The sequence below is a fragment of the Alnus glutinosa genome, chromosome 12 (genome assembly GCF_958979055.1).
Source record: "Alnus glutinosa chromosome 12, dhAlnGlut1.1, whole genome shotgun sequence".
NCBI classification, from domain to species: Eukaryota; Viridiplantae; Streptophyta; class Magnoliopsida; order Fagales; family Betulaceae; genus Alnus; species Alnus glutinosa.
In genome coordinates this window covers 14,608,973-14,632,308 of record NC_084897.1, presented here as the reverse complement: position 1 = coordinate 14,632,308, position 23,336 = coordinate 14,608,973, and the positions used below count along the sequence as shown (strand labels likewise).

At 37.1% G+C, this 23,336-nt stretch overlaps 1 protein-coding gene and 1 long non-coding RNA gene across 5 annotated transcripts; both read right to left on the bottom strand.

Annotated features, from left to right (window-relative positions):
• Positions 1-6,479: 6,479 nt before the first annotated feature.
• Positions 6,480-15,898, bottom strand: LOC133851628 (uncharacterized). Of its 4 annotated transcripts, XM_062288138.1 has the most exons (4): positions 15,737-15,882; positions 9,125-9,991; positions 8,718-8,810; positions 6,480-8,629 (listed from the first exon to the last, which is right to left on the bottom strand). In XM_062288138.1, exon 4 carries the CDS (start codon positions 8,472-8,474, stop codon positions 6,690-6,692), a length of 1,785 nt encoding a protein of 594 aa, XP_062144122.1. In that variant the 5' UTR covers positions 8,475-8,629; positions 8,718-8,810; positions 9,125-9,991; positions 15,737-15,882; the 3' UTR covers positions 6,480-6,689. The 4 variants fall into 4 exon arrangements, with proteins under 4 accessions (XP_062144122.1, XP_062144121.1, XP_062144120.1 ...); XM_062288137.1 differs by lacking the exon at positions 9,125-9,991 and having other exon boundaries at positions 15,737-15,889; XM_062288136.1 differs by lacking the exon at positions 8,718-8,810.
• LOC133883082 (uncharacterized) lies at positions 12,546-12,937 on the bottom strand. The gene is made up of 3 exons (XR_009902811.1): positions 12,902-12,937; positions 12,697-12,783; positions 12,546-12,572 (listed from the first exon to the last, which is right to left on the bottom strand). It is a non-coding gene; the product is annotated as an uncharacterized LOC133883082 (long non-coding RNA).
• Positions 15,899-23,336: the final 7,438 nt, after the last annotated feature.

Below are 23,336 nucleotides of genomic sequence, written 5' to 3'. Positions count from 1 at the left end.
ACACAACCAGATTAACTGGATGCGTTCGCCTTTCAACGATAAGGGGACAATCCTACACTATTTTCTTACACATTAAAGTGTTTCCTACAGGTGTTGCTACATATATGTTTTTCCCTAGGGGTTCATTATTTATGCTACACAACTTTAAGTATGTGGTAGAAATCAAAGAGTGTGTAGCACCCAAGTCAAAAAGTGTGCAAGCATGGCTACCATAAAGTGGAAGGGTACTTGTGACCACTTCGGCTTCTTTTACTTTTGTGTCTGCCTCTCCCGGGGTGAGCGCATACACTTTGTGCCTAGGCAGGTGGTCTCTGACCCAATTGATTGCCGCCTCTCTATAGCCCTGCTCCTCATGTGGCTGCCACTGGGCAATCTCCGATGAAATAGCCCGTCTGAACATAACGAAAGCTGGCCCTACTCTCATTCTATACTTTGCAGTATGCGGTTTTCTGCATTTAGATCAAATGGACATTTGTCCAATTTAAAGACAGGGAAGCTCATACCTGGTTTCTACCCCGAGCCACTGGTGAAGGCGGCTTGTTTAACTAGTTGAGATGCTTGAGGCATCTGTCTTTTTTTCAGTTCCATTGCAACAATGGCACTTCGGAGTTCTCCCTCAATGATGGTGGCGACATTCAATAGTCTAGAGAAATACTTAATTTCAAAGCATGCAACCTTCTCCCTGATTCGCAGGTGAAGATTCTTTTGAAACTTCTCCACCTTTCTCTCATCATCAAGGATTAGGTACAGAGCAAACATTGCAAGCTCAATGTAGTTGGCAACATATTACTCAACTAGCATGCTGCCCTGGACTAAGTTCTGAAATTCTTGGGCTCACAGCTGCTATTGAGTCCTAGGTAAGAATTGATCATCAAATTCCTTTTTAAACTGGGTTAGGTGACCACGGTCATAGCACCAACTCCAGGGTCAACAGATCTCTCTTAACTTGCCACCATTTGGCAGCTTCACCTGTAAACTTGTAGCTGGAATATAGAACCCCATGTTCTTCTGTGTAGCCCGTTACTTCAAACAACCTCTGGATGTCAATAATTGAGGCTTTTGCCACCATGAACTTTAGAAAACTGTTGAAAGTTGGGTAGCGGTGCGTGCAAAACTCTTTGAAATAGCAGCCCTATACTTTTCCTTCCTAGTTCACGGGATGTTGAATTTGAGCCATAGCTTTGGCCAAATGTCGAGCGACTTCCATCACCGAGTGGGCGGTGTCCAGGATCCCTCTATCAGGTGGAGGTGATGGTGGTGGTGGTACACCGTCATCTTGATTGGGCTCAGGTCTTCATGGTTGTCACCCATTCCATAACAAAATCGTTGTCTTCGAGACATTGCTTTGCACCAAGGTGTTTATTTTTTAAAAAATTTTATGACAAGCATTATTTTATGTACTCAAAATTTTATGCAAAGGTTGGCGCATATGCCATTTCATTCATAGTCTGTATCTTTAGGGAAAGCAGTAAATACAAGTTTATTTATTAGCCGGGGTACTGCTGCTGGCCACGAGGTTAAGCCTCCTAGTGTATGTACAACCCTATTCTAACAGCTAATTGGTACTACACTACTTCTCCCCAACAAGGACCTCGTCCTTTGGGCCCTTTTCCTCTTCACACTCCCACTCCTCATCCTTGAGGACTGTAACGCCCCGCCTTTTACAAAAAGGCGTAAGTGAAAATTTTAAATTTCCACGTGATATTACGACATCATCAGAGTTAAGATTTGGTAGCGGAATATAATATATCCAATAGACTAGGAATTAATTAACACATCAGAGCTTCTAACTGAAATACCTCTAGACATCCATTAAAAATACTTAGAAAAAATACATGGAAACAAGTGTCAATAGTGACAAAAAAAGAATACAAGGAAATTTTAGCAATTTTATCAACATAAAAAGGTTATAAACACAGGAGAATATAAACAGAATACAATCTACGTGTCATTAACTTTAAAACTTCTTGAGCTCTAATCTTCATCTATAAAACCTACACCAATATATATATATATATAGAAACAATAAAACACAAAATACCCTAAGTGAGTCTGCTGTTTCCAATAATAATATGAATGCTGATTTATTTAATAAATGCAACATAATGCAGATATAGCTTTATAGCCATGTGTATATGCAATATATGATCCATGGTAGCTAATCACAGTCATAGATTGAATATAAACATAACTATAAAATAGTAATATGATAGTTTTATATGCAAAGTTTAATTATCATCTTTTGCACTCCTCTCGTGATGGAACCACTCCTCTCGTGATGGAACCAATGGTCCGGATTAGCATGTTATGGGAGCCGACGGTCCCAGTTGGCAATATCATCCCCCCCCCACCCCCCCCAAAAAAAAAATTGTATTAGCCAACTCTCACTTAAAGCTTATTTGTTTGTTACTGGAATCTAAAGGTCCCAGTAGACTAAGAGCTAAAGGTCTTAGCCCGTTTATTTATTAAGTGTCACGGAAGCCAAAGGTTCCACTGGCAGCCATCAACCCCCTCGCTGCATACCAGCTTTGTTATTAATCAGTTTAATTTTAAAATATAAAACATGTAAATTCACATGCGCAAACAAACTAAATAAAGCAGTAAACACAATATTATGGAAAAATCCACCAGCTTCACCTTCAGTAAGTATAGAGATGCTTACAGTTTACGCTTAAAAGATTATCCACAGAAACTGCACAATTATATCCATGCATTAATAAACTATCAAATAAAACTAGGTGAATTTACCTATTCTTTATTTCATAAAGAAATCACTATTTATCCGGACATCACAACGGCCATACATAAAATATAAATATAACTTCATCATTATATTTTATACCAACAAATAAAATAATCCTTTTTATATTAATAAAAATGGATGGCACAACGGTATAAAATACTGATATTCTTTTTATCGCTTTTGATCTCTAAATAATGTAATGTCGTTTGGACATTATAAAGACATATAAAATGGATTAATTATAATATCACATATTTCATGCGGACATTATAATAGCATTTATAAATAATAATCAAAATACCCCTTTTTAATAAAAATTGCCCTTTTTACTTTTAAATCATATTCGCATAATATTTCTTTTTAGACATAACAATTAATATAACTAATTGTCATAGCTAAAAAATAATCCTAATTTTATCCTTTTATAAAATTGGACAGAATAACGGCATTAATAAATTGAATGTATAAAAATACTTACAAGTATTTGGGCAGCGTAACGACGCTTGTAAAATAGTGACTTTTAATTCAGGCATTATAACGGCATATTTATATTTTAGTCACTCCACTTTGAAAATCATGTTTAAAAACCAACATTAAAACGTTAGATAAAAACTCATAAAGTCAATAACACCTTTAAAAAAAACTAATATCCTTTTCTTTTCTTCCCCATTTTCTTTCTTCCTTTTTTTCTCCTTCTGTTATCTTTCTTTCCTTCTTCACTTCTATCTACTGCAGGTACCCCACGAAAAAGAAAGAGATGGAGAATGAGAGAAAGAGAGCTCGGGAGAAAGAGAGACTTACCCACGGGAGAGAGAAAACTTCGGATTTCTTCTGCCTTTGCTGCTGGACCCAATATATATATATATATATATATATATATAGAGAGAGAGAGAGAGAGAGAGAGAGAGAGAGAGAGAGAGAGAATTTGAGAGAGATTGGGGGAGAAATTGAGAGAAATTGAAATGTGTGATCAAACGAGGGGGTTGGGTTCCTTATATAGTGAAATGGATGGCCTAGATCACTCTAAAATGATCATATCAACGGCTGGGAATAAGATTCGGGTAGATTTGGTATTAAAAATCGAATCCTAGGTGATTTGGTGCATGGATATGTATTCTGTAGAAAGTCAATCGATCGATTTCGAAGTCGATCGATCTACTTGAATAGTAGGTCAATCGATTGATTTTTATGTCGATCAATCTTCTTGAATAGTAGGTCGATTGATCTATTTTTACCCTATAATATAATTGATCGATCTATTATACTTAGCCAAATTTTCACCTGTTTCAGCACCTAGATAACTAAATCGCTCGATCGATTTTGGCTTCTAATAAGGGTTCAATTCCTTAATCGCACGATCGATTCTAAGGCATTAAACAATCGCTCGATCGACTCTATAATCGATCGATCGATTTAGACTTATTCTAATTTCTAATCCATTTTAACTCCTATAATCTTATACATATATTTCTAATAAATATTTAATCTCTTAAATATTTATACATATCTTGATGAATATTTATTCTGCAAATATTCATATGTATGTTATTCCTATTATTAGGCCTTAAATCATATATTAAGATATTTTATTTAATATCTTAAACTACGGAGTATTACAAGGATTAAGGGGCATCTCGGCTCCAGACACTCCCATTCCATCCGAATCAAAAAGTTGATGATTGCTCGCTTCTTCTAGAGCTGAAGGATTCTCTTTGTTGGCCCGCAGCCTACAGGAAAGTCCCTTATTGTGCATATCTACCTTGGCCTATGGATGAGGTACACTGGTTTCTTGGGGACTTTGTTGGAAGACATTTTACTGCTGTCAACCAACACAATCAAACAAAACCTATGACTTTTATCTTTAATCCTAAGGTTTTTTTTTTTTTTTTTTTTTTTTTTTTTTTTTTTTTTTTTTTTTTTTTTTTTTTTTTCGGTCCTTTTAACTTATTGCTTTGGCATTATTCTCTAGACTCTATTCTCTAGCAGGAATGAACTCTAATGGTCCTTAGAGCTGATTGTTATGATATCAACCTGTAAAGCCCCAGCTTTAAAACAAGCAATGTAGTGGAAAATATTTGATTTTTCACATGACGCTACTGTTTACTAAAACTCATGCAACTGAAATTATCAAGTGTAAAATTCTCTACTAATTTTTTAAATCACAAACTCACTTAATGCCACAACATACCAGAGTTGCTACTAAAAATACAAATTTATAGACATAAACTTACAATGTTTTTACACCTTAACAACTATTATCATTATACACGTTAAAAGTAGCCCTAAGCGGCGTAAAACATTACTATAACTGACTCATAGTAAGTTAGCCCTTCAAAAGGGAAGCCTCTTGCCAGCATCATAGATAAAACTCTAGACACATGTACGGGGTCTTCGTAAAATACCTCATTGACGACATTTGTAAAATTGCCACAATTTTATAGGTATATTTGTGAGTCCACGGCTCAGCAAGTACTAACTTTCTTAATATTAACGTGTGTGATGTAAACCTCATTTTTCTTTTGAAAAATTCCTTCAACTAGTGTTTACTATACAACTATCACCATGCAGGGTTTTCACAAAAGGGTTTGTTTCAAAAGTCATAGCCAGTTTTGCAAACCAAGCAAAAGAGTTTGGTTATATGTAATAATAAAATCATACATATTTTCCTTTGCATTTTCTTTGTTAGGTATACAACTCAATAGCCTATAATATAAAGCAGTAAAACAATTTCTAATAAGTAATTCAACCGACACATAACTTATGCATACTTCATGTAAATACATACACTAATAAATTCATTTATACATTTTATTAGGCGTATTTCCCCCACCAAACCACCAAAGGGTTTTGCTAGTATTTTCTCTCCATTCTTAGCATTAGGGTGCTAAGTGTATTCCACGACTTCGCTGCGGGTGTGTTAAGCGTACTAGTTCCATTTAACCATTAGGCCGTTTTTGTTGAGCGTATTTTTCTCACTTAACCATTAGAGGGTCATTAAGCATATTCTCCCCACTTAACCATCATAGGGTTTTGTAGCACACTTCCAACACCCTCAACTCCCAAAAGTTTTACTTAAAAAAAATAAAAATAAAAATGATGGGACTACTACGATCAGGGCCAATACTAAGAACATTGCAAACATCCGGTATGGGATATTAAACTAAATCTTCGTCATACTTTTCTGTCCATTCTACTAATCTTAAAAATAATAACATGAATGTAAATATATATGAATTGAAATGCAAAATTTGCTCAACATATCTGGGACTTGCAATAAATTGGCTAGCCCTATAAACCAATAGCATAATCTAAATACACATCTTGCATGGACAGATTACCTGAGTTTTATGTTTCTTTAGTTTTGGTGTACATCTTCTCGTGTTTCTGTTTCTTTAGTTTTATGTAATCTTATCTTAAACACACACACAAATAAATAAATAAAATTGTAGTTGTTGCTTGTCGTAATCAAATCGGCAGAAAATAACATGAAAAACACGTTGGTTAAAGGATTAGCTAGCAACACAAGAAGTAAATTGTATACATATTATGACAGACATACACTTGACCTGGCATTTCTCATGTTCTCAAACTGTTTCTTTTCCACCAGGGCCATGAAACTGAAATCCCACGATGAGATCTCCAAAAGCTTTTACAACACCACCAATGAATTACCAGGAGACCTCTTTGCAATACAGAAGACACAAATGGTCAAATGATTTTCGTAAGTGGGACTAAATGAACAAAGAAAGATTTATCCTCCCCATAATTTATGCTGCCATCACATGCACAAGACATTCAGACGAAACAATGCCAAAAAAAAAAAAGGACAGCATCCTTGTTTTGGCAACTAAATAGTCAAATTTACATTGATATTACAAGCACACCTATTGCATTTGAGAACAATTAGAAAAACAAAAACAAGATAATTTAAACAGGCTAACTCAGGTCAAATTGGCATTGTGCATTTCTTTTGCGAATGTCCTAACATATGGCAGCGACCACATTGAACAACTCTCTTTGGCCGCTTAAAGTTCTCTACACGAAGAACCTTTTTTTTGGGTCTTCCTGGAGGCCGGCGAATCTTCGGGGGCCGTATTATGATATCACCCTTGGCACCTCCACCCTCTGCCCCCTCACCTGCTTCTGTCCATTGGCTTCTATCTGGAATAGGGTTTACACTTTGTGAATAGGTCTCACGGTAGCTTGCTACTGTGAAACAAGGCTCTGCAAATAGATGGGCATTTTGCCCACAGGAAATAAGAGCAGCAGCAGCATGCGCGCAAGGTAAACCATACAGCTGCCAACGGCGACATGAGCAAATACGACTACGTATGTCCACGATATTTGTCCGCTCGGTTGACACAATCTCAAATTCAACTTCATTTGCACGAAGTACTTGATAGCAACGAGCATCTGCAATAGCCTCTAAAACCCGCTTCTCAGCGGATGGAACAAGAATAGAGGTCAACCTCATGCCCATATCTCGGCGATCATTAAACCAAGACGTCAACAGATGGCGAATATGCTCCATCATTCGCACAATAGGGAGCTCATGACATTCAAGGGCCCAATTATACAACAACTCTGTGACCCCCAGCGTAAAATGGCCATATCGCACACCCTCAAAATATGCTACAGCCCAGAGTTGGGGAGGGAAGTGTTGAAACCATGGTATCACATCCTGTGAAACTTCTACCATCTCAGCAATCTTGCTCTCGAATTCGACTGCCGTGAGTGCATAAACTGCATTCCAGAAGATATTCACCAATTTTGTGTTTTTAAATGTATCACGGAAATTTTCACTAACATAGCGCAGACAAAAACCATGAAAAGCACTTGGAAAATGAGTTTCCACCGCCTCAACAATGCCTCTTTGTCTTTCGGATAATATTGTAAGTCTAGGCATATTGTCAGTATTTACCCCAAGAAGCTTGCGCAATTCTGACATGAACCACATCCAACTTTCATCACTTTCCACGTCAACAATAGCAATAGCCAATGGAAACAATGCATCATCAGCATCAACAGCTGCTGCGCAAAGTAATGTACCCAAGTACTTCCCTTTAAGATGTGCTCTGTCAAGTTCTAATAGCGGCCTACAAGCATTTATAAACCCATAGATCGATGCACGATAAGAAATAAAGAGGCGCTGGAAGCAATTTTCTTGTCCAGTGGCAACAACTGTTGCAATGCTTCCCGGGTTGGTTTTCCTCATTTGCTCGCAGTACGCAGGTAGAAGTCGATACCCTTCTTCAAAAGTTCCATGAAGTGCAGCCATGCTTCGCTCCTTCCCACGCCAAGCTTGCATGTAGGAAACAGCAACTCCATGCTGATCACGGATATCTTGCAGGATTTCTTTTGGCTTGTATTGTGGATTATCTCGAATGCGTGCCTCTACAGATCTAGCAACCCAACCTACTGATGCTTGCTGATGATGATGGTTGTGAACTCCTTCACAGGTATGCTCTCCATGAAGGGTTCTAATTGTGAAGGTCGGAACTCCAGGACATTTGGCTACATGGACACGCCATGGACAACCTTCTTTATTACACTTGGCTATAAACCGACTGCGATCTGATTTAACTATTCGAAGATCAAAATGCAGTGCTATAGCAATATCTTTCAATGTTCTTCGACAAGTTTCCACATCAGCAAATTCTTGGCCAATGACCAACGGATGCTCTATTATATCATGAGGAGCATTGGGTACAATTAAAGAATGATTAGCCATTTAATCCACATCAAACCTGGAAAAATCAGGGTCACATGATTCAAAGAATTTCCCCCATCCTGCGCAATATGGAATAGAAGTGGTTGTCAAGTGTACATTTCCAACAGTGCCACCACAAAAAAATAAGCAAAAAGAACTCCTGTCAGGTACAGATTCTGCAATAGAAAACACAAAAATGAGGAAACAATTAAACATGACAAATAACACAAGCAGAAAGCAAGTCGATTAAATGAAAAATTGTACCAGTGCTAACTAAGATGCATTGGGAAGGGAACCAACACTTCATGCAGCAGCAACCCACACAGAACAAACACAATTTTGACTTGAAGAGACCCACTAATACAGAAAGACAATTGCTTGTATTAATTGAAAATCAAGGGAAACTCAAAAACCAAGCAGTTCAATAAAACTGGCTTCCCCGATTCAAAGAATCAAAATAATCACAAGCCACTCCCTATTCCTCTTGCTCAAGTATGAACTTTTACAAAAACAAACCTAAAGTATTGACTATAGAGGTGACCAAAAAATCTTATGGAAGTGCAGAAAAGATAAGCAGGGAGTATTATTGAAGAAGAAGAGGAAATGAAGAAAACAAGAATGATGAAGACGAAGCAAATCCATGCATATCAGAAGAGATCAATTCTACTCACATTGGTATTTTGACATGCATTTGTTGTAGCAAACAATAAGGCTTGAACAAACTACATTTAAAGGTGCTTCAATCAATAAGATTCTCTGCATTATTCAGCCTACCTCACTAACAGGTTCCACCAAGAGTTAGGCAACTACATATACATTTAATCAATTTATTTTCAGCCAAACATGTCAAGATCAATAGCATTCATACTATCAACTGTGCAATTCTTTTGGATGCTCGCCGATGATCCAATTTGACTTCCTTCATAATCCCTTATATTCTTGTATAGTTTTCCCTTTGATTGATCAACAGAAAACAATTATCCACAATCTTCTACACACTGTAGCTTGCCCTGCTCTCGTCTTTTCTAGCTTTTACTTTTTAACTGATTGAGAGTATTGAATAAGCATCCAAAGATGTGTCCACCATGCAGAATACTTTGACTACGTGACTGCCCAATTCTTCTGTTTTTCAATTATAACAAATGCAATTATATATGGCCATCCACTAAATTTTTAAACCCATGAGGTAATGATTCCAACTGTGTCACCTTATCAAATTTAGGAGCATGACTTCAATCTTAACCCCAATAAGGGCCCTATTCAAACACGACCAAAGTCACACCAAGCCTCATGGAAAAGTCCTTACAATGCTGGTGTCATCACTTCCTTCCAAGAAATAAACTGGGGAAATGTACTCAAATAGAAGCACCGTGAACAAAATTGCATCACTTTCCCCATTCCCCACTTTGTTGACATAGTTGATTCAATGACTCGATGCATTCTCTAGAAATTATATCTAAAGAAGTGCAACCTTGAAAGTTGCATAGGAACTGAAGAAGCATCCATGAATGACTTCAAGACTAAAGCACTCCATGAGCCTATGATCAAATTTTCTTGTATTAGAAATATAATTTACAAATAACCAACTCTACACAGAATGGAGATTTGACATATGTTGGTAGACAATGACCTATCTTAAATCTACATAAAACTTGTGCCGCTCATTATTGACTGCATTAAGGCACAGATTACTTGAGAAAAGAATGCAGAATTGGACTTCATGAATTAACACTTTACACACAATTTGGGCTTTACTATTGCCCTTTCCCTTTTCCAAGTCTATTAAATTGTATTTGCAACCACTTGTTATGTTTAATGATACGCTGGAGTATAGCAACCCTTGAGATGACCACTTTTCCCACCTTCAACTTACATTTGAACCTCTTTTTTTTTTTTTTTGTTGAATAATAATTTATTAAAAAGTGTAAGGCGCCCCTAAGTACACAAGCAATAAACACAGAGGCTCCAACCCAAGTCTTCAGACCCAAACCCCACAAACCCAAAACCCGACAAGCCCTCAAACCCAAAACCCACAAAACAGCAAAAACTTACGTTTGAAACTCTTAAAAAGCGCCATTTGAAATGTTTTGTTTTCTAACTGCCAATTCAGATGTATGTAGATTTCTCATTTTGACTGTCATTCTTAACAAGTAGTGCCTTACCAACCAGATAAAAACTTTAAGAACCAGTTAAGGCATAATGATGACACCTTACACTTGCCATCACCGTAAATTCATGAAGTATTATAGCAAGATCATTGCCTCATCAAATGCTTTTTCCATGAAAAATATTTCTGGACTGAAAATGTGAACCTTGCTTTCCCTTGGTTAAGCAGGCAATGACTCGATTTCCCTCGGTTATGCTCTTGATGCAGGGATTGGTAATGTCTCGATGAAGGGAAATTGACCCACTTCTTTCTTAAGTCAGAAAATTCCGAGAATAGAGAGAAAAAAAAAAATATAAAGATGTAAAAGAGGGAAAAACTTCATTTAGCTAACAGAGAGAAACACCTACAAAATTTAATCCTTCCTAAAGTGGCACCTAATCTGCTAGGCAAGAGCTTCTTAGAACTTCTAAAAAGAGTGTAAAGTCCCAGTTCGAATGGAAAATTACTATTTCCAAAGAGAAGGGTGCCGCTATGTTGCTTGGTTGTAAATATCTCATGCACAATGCCAGTGATAGGAGAGCAAAGATAAGGATGCCATGTCATGGCAAAATAAGGACAGTCCGCTGAAGGCCATACTTCAACAACATTTGATTAGAAGAAAAGCTTAAGGATCTACCATATTTACACTCAAAACTCTTTATAAAACCATGAGAAGAAGGTTTTGGGTTCTCTTAATTAAAAATACGATTAAAAAAAATGTCTTGAAGGGAGATTTCCTTTTTCTTAAAAAAGGAAAACATGATTGAACATACTTTTTTTAGTATACAAAAGAGAAGCCTAGCTAATAGCGGTAAAGAGATCTAAGAAAACATAAAAAGTTTAAAATACTAAAAAAATTTAAGGCAGCAACTCAAAGAGTCTTAAAGAATAAAGCTTTTAATTCCAATAAGGCCCTCTTATGATCTTCAAAGCTGCAATCGTTTCTTTCCTTGCATAGGCACCACATAATGCAAGGCGGGATTATCTTCCAAACTGCATCAAGTTGAAACCTACCCTTTAGTGCTCCATTGTGAGATCTACCACCCTTTTAGGCATTACCATGCCATGCTTACGCAGCTGAAGATAGTATTCCAAAGTATACCTACGATCTCACAATAGAGCAAAAGATGATACACTAACTCCCCATTTTTCTTACACATGCAACACCATTCAACCATGATAATGTGTGGTTTCCTTATATTGTTCATGGTGAGGATCTTCCCTAAGGCAGCCAATCAAGCAAAGAAAGCCACTCTTAAGCCTTATTCTGCCAAATACTCCTCCAAGGGAAATGAATGTAATCATGGGGGACAAGAACATTATAATAGGATCTAATGTCGAACAACCCTCTCCTGAAAGGAATCCAACAAAGTCTGTCCTCACCACCTTGTCTCACTATAATGGAATACAACAAAGTGAAGAGAGAAGTAAAGAGATCCATCTCCCAATCATGTGCTACTCTAAGAAAGTTAATATTCCATTGATTCGAGGCACTAGAAACCTCCAAATGGTCTGCCACAACAGCATCCTTAAAGGGAGCAATGTTAAACAAGTCCAGAAAATATGTCTTGAGAGCTTATCCCCACACCAAACATCATGCCCGAATCGAATTTTGGAGCCATCCCCATCTCAAATTTAGTGTGGCTAGAAAGCTCCCTTGGCCCCTCCTAATATTCTTCTAGAGCCCGATCCCATAGACCCATGAACTTCATTAGAACACTACCCACCCCAAGCACTGCCATACTTGGAATCCACAACCACACTCTATAAGGCCTCTCTCTCATGAATGTAATGCCACAACTACTTCCCTAGAAGCGTCCAGTTTAACACAAGTAAATCCCGAACCTCCAACCCTCCTTCAGATATCAGAGTACATACCTTGGTCCAGCTAATCAAGTGAAATTTGAATTCTTCACCCATGCCACCCCACAAAAAATCCCACTGCCACTATTTTAGGCGATTGGCCACACCAACTGGAAGGGAGAAAAGGGACATGAATTAGGTAGGTAGATTAAATAAAGTGCTTTTAATCAAAGTAAATCTCCCACCCTTTGATAAGTATATCATCTTCTTCCATCCAACCAAATGACACTCTACCTTCTCAATGATGTCATCCCAAATAGATTTGGCTTTAAATGAAGCTCCCAAGGGAAGACTAGACACTTTATACGTAGAGAAGATACCCTACAATCCAAAATACAAGCCAGACCTTCAACATTCATTATATTGCCAACTAGGACTAACTCTGATTTAGCCAGATTAATCATTAGACCAGAAACTACTTCAAAGCATAAAAACAAACCGCGCAATTGCGAAGGTGATCTAGATTTGCCTCATTAAAAATCAAGGTGTCATCTGCAAACAAAAGTTGAGAAATGTTGATAGCAATACCGCTCCTTGACCCCACCATAAAGCCCGATAAAAGACCCCCATCCACTAAAGTTGAAATCATTTTACTTAATGCCTCTATGACAATAACAAAAAGAAGGGGAGATAAATGATCACCATGTCTCAGGCCATGTGAACTACTAAAGAAACCTGACGAGGTTCCATTCACCTAGATTGAAAAGGGCACAAAGGAAATACAGTAAGCCACCCATTTACACCATCTTTCCCCCAAAAACTACATCTCTTCAACATATACAAAAGGATGTCCCAATTGACATGGTCAAAAGCCTTTTCAAGATCCATTTACTTATCAAAAAAAAAAAAAAAAAAGAAGCCTTTTCAAGATCCAGTTTGCACAATACACCTGGAACTCAGATCTAAGCCTACTATCAACGCACTCATTGGCAATGAGAAATGAGTCAAGCATTTGCCTACCTTTAATGAAAGCATTCTGAGGCTTAGAAATGGGTTTCTCCACAACCATTTTCAACCTATTAGCTAGAACTTTGGCCAGAATCTTATACATTCCACCCACCAGGCTAATAGGTCGAAACTCTTTAATGTCAACGGCTCCTAGTTTCTCCGAAATAAGAGGAGAAATGAAGGTGGTATTGAAACTTTTTACAAACGTACCTCTAGCATGAAAATCATGGAAGACATTCATGATGTCTGCTTTCAGCACAACTCAACAAGCTTGGGAAAAAAAAAAAAAAAAAGCCATAGTAAAACCATCTAAACCCGGGGCCTTGTCACCATTAAGGGCTTTATCAAGCAAGAGGCCATCCATCTTGGGATGCCAACTAAACCGCTCGGTACACAATATGCAAGGTAAGTACGGGACTAAGCTTATGGTTTTCCCTAATCTTATTATGATAATCCCCTCATCTCACAGCAAAACAGTTTCATTTACTCAAATTAGTACATCCATCTCAAATATAAGCTCAATTTCAATAGGAAACTTAAAGAGAAAAGCCAATTATGCAGTTGCGTGCAAACAATATCTCATACAAAGGAACATCTTTGTGTAAAGAGCATCAAAGTGGCCCTAATGAGAAGGATCTGCGAAAGGCATCAACGAACAAGGTCTAAGCTTTGAAGAATAGTCTAGCAAAGGATTCAGGCATTGACCTAGAGGAGCAAGAAGAGGACTTGAATGAGTCTTCAGCTTTAGTGCTTCCACAAAAAATGACGTGGAAAAGGAGGAGAATCAAAGGATTTTGAGAGTGGAGTATAATGAAATGAAAATGGCAGGGGAGAAAATATATTCGATTGGCAGAAAAGAGCAACAAGAGGAAGTGCATAGTCAGCCTTGCGCTCTTACAGAAGGTATTGTAGACAGAGAGGAGAACAAGAGGAAGTTAAGTGCCAAAATCAGGGAATTGAAGATGGCAAGGGGTAAACCCTAAAGAACCTCCCCACTTGGTGACATTGATCCCGTTGGTTCACCCATGCGGTGAAGGTTTGTGGTTTGGCCCTCTAGTACCATTATGTTTGTCTCTTCTAGCAAGGTTTCTTTATGTTTGTTTGTTTTAACTATCCTCTCGGATTGCGAGAGCCTTGACTAGTATATTAGTCTCTAGCTCTTTTTCTTTTTCTTTTTTCCTAGGGGTGTAAGTTTAGGGTGCATTAGGGCTTCAGCTTCCCTTTTGCCCGTTGTGAGCTTTGTTGTCATCGTTCTTGCTTTCTTCTTTTGGATAATACACAGATACTAACCTTCTATATATATATATATATATATATATATATATATATATATATATATATATATATATATATATATATATATATATATATATATATATATCTCACGGCCCCACTAAATCCCTTATTTCATTGTGAGTTAACAAGACATCCTTTCCACCAAATCGTTTAAGCATGATTTATTTCACTACTAAGGAAGCCAGGTATACATGAACTCATTTTAGCATACTCGATTTGACAGCAAAAAAGAGGTTGCATTACTAAAAGAAACTGTAAGACAATCTTTTTAAGCTCGTAGCCACCTTTCATTTCGCCACAACACGGTCATACAAAGTTAAAAGCACTAGCTCTAATTGGCAGGGAAACTGCATTCATCAAATTGTCTTAGAGAGTATCAAGAAGGTAAATAAGTTCATAAACAGCAAAGTCAATCAAGCCCAATGAGTACAATGTGTCTCCAAGAATCACACTAAACCTCTGAAACAGCATCGCACTTCAACAGAGACGGGCAAGAGTCAATATTTCTTCTTTGAAGTACTAGAGTTAGTTTGCACATTTGGGTGAGTCACTAGCCAAAATCATCTTAACCCAGTAACTAAAAATTGGTCCAATTCAATCCTAATAACTGCCACTATAAAAAGGAAAAAATAGAACCCAAGACAAACTACAACAATAATTACACAAAAACCAAAAACCTCAGAAATTGCTTCAGGAAAAAAAAAAAAAAAAAAATGGTGGTGGCAAATTCGTGCTCGGAACACAAATTAGGGCACTTGAGGCAGATCTAATAGCGTCAATTCCAGGTTACCCAAATGCAAACACAGAAATCGGAAGACTATTTGGTCGGGATTTCTTTTAGGAGTTCCCAAACTGCAATTGAACCGAATTAAGCAAAAAAGCTCTCTTGGAATCTATGCATATGAACACATCAGATGTTTTCTTCGTAAAAGGATTTTGTTTTCTCTGATATATACATGAAAAGAGCGAAACAATACATGCATATTTGTGAAGAAAAGGGTATAAAAAAGCTAAAGAAAAGGAGGAAAACCTGATGGTAGTGGCGGGTGGCCGCTGCTGCTTTCCCTTCGCCGTGCGGTTAAGGGTCCGGCAATTGGAGGAGACGGTGGACCGAAGTGAGCAAAGCCCCTTTTTTTTTTTTTTCCTTTTCCTTTTTTCTTATTAAATTTTTTTTTTTTTAAAAAAAAAAAGTTTAATTTTGTTTTCCTTCTCGATCGGGGGCTTTAAGATATGGTTTATGAATGCGTGCGTGCGTGCGTGTTCACTAATTTGACCCCATTTACACCATCGCTCGCTGTCTTTTTGTCTCGAGAAAGACTGCGTGTAATTCCGACTATTTAACTTTTGAGGGTTTTATATTTTAGGGTAGATGTCTATTAAGTTTTTGATTTGGAGCGTCATATGAATTTGGTTTCTAACTTTTTAAAAATTAGTATTTGATGCTAAAGTTTAATTTTTGTGAATTTGAAAGAGATTATTTCTTAATTTTTCCGTTTATTTTCACAATTTTCATTAGTGTCACGTGAGCTTTTTCATCATATCATTTTAAAATATTATTTTTTTATTATATTATTTTATTTTATAATTAATTTTTTTTTTTTTAAACAAAAGAAATTGAAAAGAGGGGTTTAGGCTTTAGGGGTGGCAGCCAAAGGGGGTTGCCTGCGAGCCACCCCCAGAAGTGGCGCTCGCAGCCACCCCTTAGGGTCGAGGGTGGCTGCGCGGCCACTCCCGGGGCCTTCAGGCCACCTCAAAATGAGTATACGAGTGGTCCGAAAGTCACCCCCAAAGACTTGTACAAGATGAGATCCTTCCTCAATTTTTTTTTTTTTTTTTTAATCTACGCCCGTTAATTTTGGCATGAAGTGTGGTTACTGGCAAGTAATGGCAAGTGATATACAAAGAATATGGACTTCAACTCCCCAACCTTTTAAAAATGTTCAAAATCAATTAATTGGTACATTAAATCATAAATCATATTTTAAGAACTTACTAATGGAGGAGCAATAGTAGAATTGGTGGAGCAGCAGCGTTCTATGGCGTTGGTCTAAGCTAGGCAGTTGTGGTGCGGTGGGCTTAGGCGGCAGCAATAGTTTTTGTGAAAGATTTTTTTTTTTTTTTTTTTCCTTCAAATTTGCAATAATTTGGAGTTTTGATTTACTATTCTTAAGTTGTTCCAAAATAACTTATCACTCTCTCATTGGAGGGCACACAAATATGAGTTTGTGCCACAACTCCATTATTCTCTTTTAAATTACATCTACCATTTCACTTTTGTTTCCATGCCCATCTCGTTTGTAGTGATTTATATGGCAATGAACTCCAAACTAAACCTTCTGTCTTCTTTTTTTTTTTTCTTTACTATATGCACATTTTATACTTTGTAGACCTCACATGGACACAGATTCCTTTGTAGCACGAATATTTTTAAATATGATAAAAATAAAATTTATAAGATTATTTTCTCAATATTTAATGTCTTAAGTTTTTCTTATCTAATTTTAGATGCATTATTTAATTTTGTTCTCTCAATTTCTAATCATCTTCTAACCCTTTATATCTTGTATTATAGTTATTTATCCTATTAAAATTGAAACAAAATTCAAAATACACTACATGGGAAGGGTAACCTTTAATTGTAATTAATAATATCATGTGGCAAGTCATGAGATGACAAATGTCACATGCCTATTGGAGCTAGAAATATTTTTCTCTTTGAATTTGTCTTCAAAGCTAATGTAATTTGACCAAGATAATAGGCTTTTATTTATTTGGATAATGTTTTATTTTAAGAACATATGAGACAGTGGTTTGGGCTATTGTGAGATAATGGATAGGAGCTGAGATTGGAACAAAACCCAAAAACGCTGAAAGGAGCATGGAAGAGCACATCTGCACATGCATGCAAATATTAGGAGGAATTGGCCGTCCCATGAATATTCCCAGTACTCCTAAGCTGTCCCACATTGTTTAGAGATCTTACCTCTCTAAGTAAATCACAATTATAAATAATGGAGTTTACGAGAGTGAAAAATAATCATTTAGGCGTGCTACACTCTCAATATAATAGGGGATTGATTTATCATCTTCTTATCATACTCCACTCTCTGGTCATCTTCAGTCATTGGGAAAATGACTCCAGAGGTCTCTATATCCCTATGAAGTCTTGTTATTTAGTTTTTGCATGATCTTTTCATAATTTTTAGGAAAAACTTAACTTATAATCTTTGATATTTCATCACTTTTACAATTAATGCTCCGTTTGTTTAGACGTAAAATGTTTTTTGTCGTAAAATATTTTCAACGTAATCATTTTTTAGACAAAATGATTTCTTTGAAAATATTTTTTGGCGTTTGGCTCGTACGAAAAAATCACCGGTGACGAGATTCCGTCATTACCCAGCATGATTCCAGCCACTTTCACCTGATTCAGGCTACTATTGCTGGATTCTGGCGATGAAGCCGAAATCCGGCGACAATGGCCAGTTCCAACCAGTTTCACCAAAATCTAGGTTGGCCTGATTTCGCCAGAATTTGGCCATTGGCAAACTGGCCTGATTCCAGCTAGTTTCGTCGAAATCTGGGTTGCTCAGATTCTGGCGAAGGTGGCCAGAATCTAGCCATTTGTGCTGGATTCCGGCCAATTTAGGCAGAATCTGGTCGTCGGAATACGGTGACGGTGCCAAACGTCACATGATTCTAGTCTGTTTTGATAGAATCTGGCATCGAAATCCAGCAATCTGATACCAAAATTCAGGGACCTTCGGCAGTTGATTCAAGCTACAAACAAACTCCAATGCCCGGCGGTGGCAGATTCCCACAAACGTGCCTGTATGAATGAAGACTTTAAATCCAGAAAACGATTTACGGTTTTTAAAACTGTAAATAGTTTTTCAAAAATTAAAGAGGCTTTTACAGTCAAGCTGAAAATGATTTCTGTTAACCATCATTTTCAAATGTACCAAACACCGAAAAATACAGAAAATATTTTACACCTAAACAAATGGAGGTACCCAAACTTTAAAAAGTGTCAATTTAGAGTATCTATTTTTCATTTTTTTTGTTTTTCAATTTCAATCATCTGTTAGAATTTTCCATTAAATCCTGTCAAGATTCCTAAAATACCCCTATTTTTTTTTAGGGAAAAAAAAAAGAAAAAAAAAATTTGCAAGGATTTAGGCGTTGGTTAGAATTTAATGGAATTTGCAAAAATACCCATGCCTTAATTTTTGATTTTTTTTTTATAAAATAAACACAAGGGTATTTTGAAAATTTTGATAGAATTTAACGGAAAATTATAATAGAGGGATGATATTGAAAAAAAAATTGAAAGATGAATACTCTAAATTAACACTTTTCAAAGTTTTAGTACTTAATTGCAAAAATGATGAAATATGAGTTTTAAGTAAAGTTTTTCCTAATTTTTATGAAGTTCAAATCCTTGGATCTTTATTCTATTGTGTGTATTTGATTCACATGATCCTAACAAATGGTATCAGAGTAGGCATTTGAAAAATAAAAGACTTCTAATTTACCGTGTGTGTGTGAACAATGTGTAACAGAATATCTAAATGCGAAATTTAAATAAGACAGATATTTTGTTAACAAAGTGAAAACCCAATTAAGAGAAAAACCACTCCGGGGCAGCTAAACCTAAGAATTCCACTATTCAGAAGACAAAGCTAGTAACAAAGCAGTAACACTCACATACCTCGATGCAACGATACCTTACACTCTGACGTGTATCTATATACGAACGCTTTTCAACTAGGTCTCCTACTTAAATGGGTCTTCAATGGATTCCTTTAGCTTAGGGCTTCTCCCTAATCTAAACATCACATGATCATGTCACACACCGGACAACTCTTAAAGAGCTAACAGATCTTCACAATTTCTACCTAAACATCATTTCTAAGCTCAAGAGAATTCAATACCGAATTCTGTAAATAATACATGCCTAGAGGCTTCTATTTATAAGCTTTAGAAGACCTAAATCGAGTCTGATTCGGATTTCTCTAGGCCAGGTCCCGACGAAAAGCTACAACCACCTTTCCATAATGTGCTTCACGCGTTTTCTTATTAAGGCCGCATCTGGAAGATGTTGCTCTAGAGTCCGGACGGTTGCAAGTTGTCTTCCCAATCTGTGTCTGCAAAGGATTTTGGATTCTTCTCGAACACTGACTAGCTTCCGGACGGAGGCATGCTGAGCTGGCAGAATCTTCTTGAACACAGATAGGCGTCTGGACGTGTCTCTGGTCCGTCTGGACGGAAACAATGGATCCGACTTTTACTGAGTTGTAAACTGCGCAGAATCTTTCTGAAATTCTGAAATTGCCTTCTTGATGCTTGTGACACTGAAACTTGTCATATTAATGCCCTTTTCATATTAGAGAATTAAACTCTGAATATTTGAAGACTCTGAAATAATACGGCATCCTGTTAAAGTAGCAACCATACATGATAGTGATTTTGTCAACAAAATGTAGCCAATAAAACTAACAAACTCCCCATTTGGCCATTCTAGGACAAAAATCACTTGACCGGTTTAAAAATACAATCCCGGTCCAAAAATAAAAATACGCCCCCATTTTGTCTCAAAAGGACAAAGAATAAATAGAATATTGAAAAACCACGGTTATAAAATTACTAATATCTAACATAACATGAATAAAAGTAAAAAGTCTCAAATAAGAGCCAAGTAACCACAATAAAAATGAGTGACAACAACACTCGATCATCATCATCATTATGTGGATGATGGTACTTGTTAGAACAGTTTTCAGTCCAGTGACGTGTAGATCTTTAATTCGCCGTGTTCTTCGTAATCTGTAAGGAAGAACAAACAATGCGTCAGAGGGGGGGGTCTCCCGACGTCCCCTCTCCGATGCCTAAGTCAGTGGGCAATTTTGGAGAGTATCGAGAGTCGAGAGTTTAGTATATTTTTAGCACATATTCAAAGTGTATTTTGTACCTGGGGTAGCAGCTTATTTATAAGCACATAATTCTCAACCGCATTGTTCCACCTTCATGTCATGGGTGAGTGGGACCCTTAGTGGGATGAGATAGAGGTTAAGTGGGAGAGTGGGAGAGTGTGACACTTACTCCTCATGGGATAATGTATTTATCCCATGTGTTCCAAATATAGCCTTCAAGATGTTATAGGACTCTGTTAGGCCCTAATGATTGAGCGGGTCAAGTTGGGCCAGCAATATCAACTGGGCCCTGGTTCGGGTATAGGCCCATTTGCCTAGGGGATGATAATTTCCCTAACAGATACCCCCCGATTCCCACTGGCTGATTTGTCCAACTGGTCAGGCATTGGGAATCTTCTTTTGTACTTGCAGATGGGGCTATTTTTGTCCGTTGATAATGAGGATTCAATGTTGATGGTCAGACGCTTGTGGAGATCATAGTTGTCGGAGTGTCTAGTAAGCGGCATAGCTTTTACCCCCTTGTGCTTGTGACTTTTTGCATGTGGTAGTAATTTTGAATGCTCGAAACTGTTCGCAGTTGAAGCCTTTCACTTGCCGTTGACAAATCAGAAGATTTCCTAGCTGCATCAATATGGCAATCTTTTTCATTTGACAATGTTCTATTTGAGATACACGGGCTATCTCAGCCTCGGGATATTTTTTGTCTCGGAAAAATTTGTCTCAAAGACTTTTTCAAACTTGCAAAATTTTTCGTTTCAGAGACTTCTTTAGTCTCAGAAAATTTTTTGTCTTGGAGACATTTTCAAACTTGGAAAATTTTTCGTCTCGGAAAAATTTTTGTCTCAGAGACTTTTTTAGTCTTGGAAAATTTTTTTGTCTCGAAGACATTTTTAGACTTGAAAATTTTTTCGTCTATGAGACTTTTTTAGACTTGGAAAATTTTCGTCTCAGAGACTTTGGAGACATTTTTAGACTTAAAAAATTTTTCATCTCGGAGACTTTTTCAGACTTGGAAAATTTTTCATCTCGGAGACATTTTCAAACTTGGAAAATTTTTCATCTCGGAGACTTTTTTAGTCTCGGAAAATTTTTTGTCTAGGAGACATTTTCAGACTTGGAAAATTTTTCATCTCGGAGACATTTTCAGACTTGGAAAATTTTTCATCTCGGAGACATTTTCAAACTTGAAAAATTTTTCATCTCGGAGACTTTATTAGACTTGAAAATTTTTTCGTTTCGGAGACTTTTTTAGTCTCGGGAAATTTTTGTCTCGGAGACTTTTTTAGTCTCGGAAATTTTTTTGTCTAGGAGACATTTTCAAACTTGGAAAATTTTTCGTCTCGGAAAAATTTTTGTCTCAGAGACTTTTTTAGTCTTGGAAAATTTTTTTGTCTCGAAGATATTTTTAGACTTGAAAAATTTTTCGTCTAGGAGACTTTTTTAGACTTGGAAAATTTTTCGTCTCGGACTTTTTTAGTCTCCGAAAATTTTTTGTCTAGGAGACATTTTCAGACTTGGAAAATTTTTCCTCTCGGAGACATTTTCAGACTTGGAAAATTTTTCATCTCGGAGACATTTTCAAACTTGGAAAATTTTTCATCTCGGAGACTTTTTGAGTCTCGGAAAATTTTTTGTCTCGGAGACATTTTCGAACTTGGAAAATTTTCGTCTCAGAGACTTTGGAGACATTTTTAGACTTAAAAAAAATTTCATCTTGGAGACTTTTTCAGACTTGGAAAATTTTTCATCTCGGAGACATTTTCAAACTTGGAAAATTTTTCATCTCGGAGACTTTATTAGACTTGAAAATTTTTCGTCTAGGAGACTTTTTTAGACTTGGAAAATTTTTCGTCTCGGAGACCTTTTTAGTCTCGGAAATTTTTTTTTTGTCTAGGAGACATTTTCAGACTTGGAAAATTTTTCATCTCGGAGACATTTTCAAACTTGGAAAATTTTTCGTCTCGGAGACTTCCTTAGTCTCGGAAAATTTTTTGTCTCGGAGACATTTTCTTTTGGAAGGGTTGTCTCCCTGTTTGGTTTGTTGTGATGACTTTTGCCGAAGCCGGATCCCTGAAATCTATTAGAACAGATGTATATATGTATCAAATAATAATTAGTTTGCACACCTGAGTTGATAGGCTGATTTCCAAGCAAATGTGGTTGTTGGCGTTTGATGATGTTTAGAGCCTTGGCTGAGGCTTTGGATGCTCTGACTGGTGTCGAGGCTTTTTTGCGCTCAAATAGTGCCGAGTAATCTCGAGGCAGGATGAGGTTGTAGTGCTTGAATCCCCTCAACGTGATTCAAGCCTCGGCATTTGTCCGGTTTGAATCCCCTCAACGTGATTCAAATCTCGGAATTTTTTCGACTTGAATCCCCTCAACGCGATTCAAGCCTCGGTATTGGTCCGGTTCGAATCCCCTCAACGTGATTCAAAACTCGGAGCTTGAACGACCTGAATCCCCTCAACGTGATTCAAGCCTCGGCATTGGTCCGGTTTGAATCCCCTCAACGTGATTCAAAACTCGGAGCTTGAACGACTTGAATCCCCTCAACGTGATTCAAGCCTCGGCATTGGTCCGGTTTGAATCCCCTCAACGTGATTCAAAACTTGGAGCTTGACCGACTTGAATCCTCTCAACGTGATTCAAGCCTCGGCATTGGTCCGGTTTGAATCCCCTCAACGTGATTCAAAACTC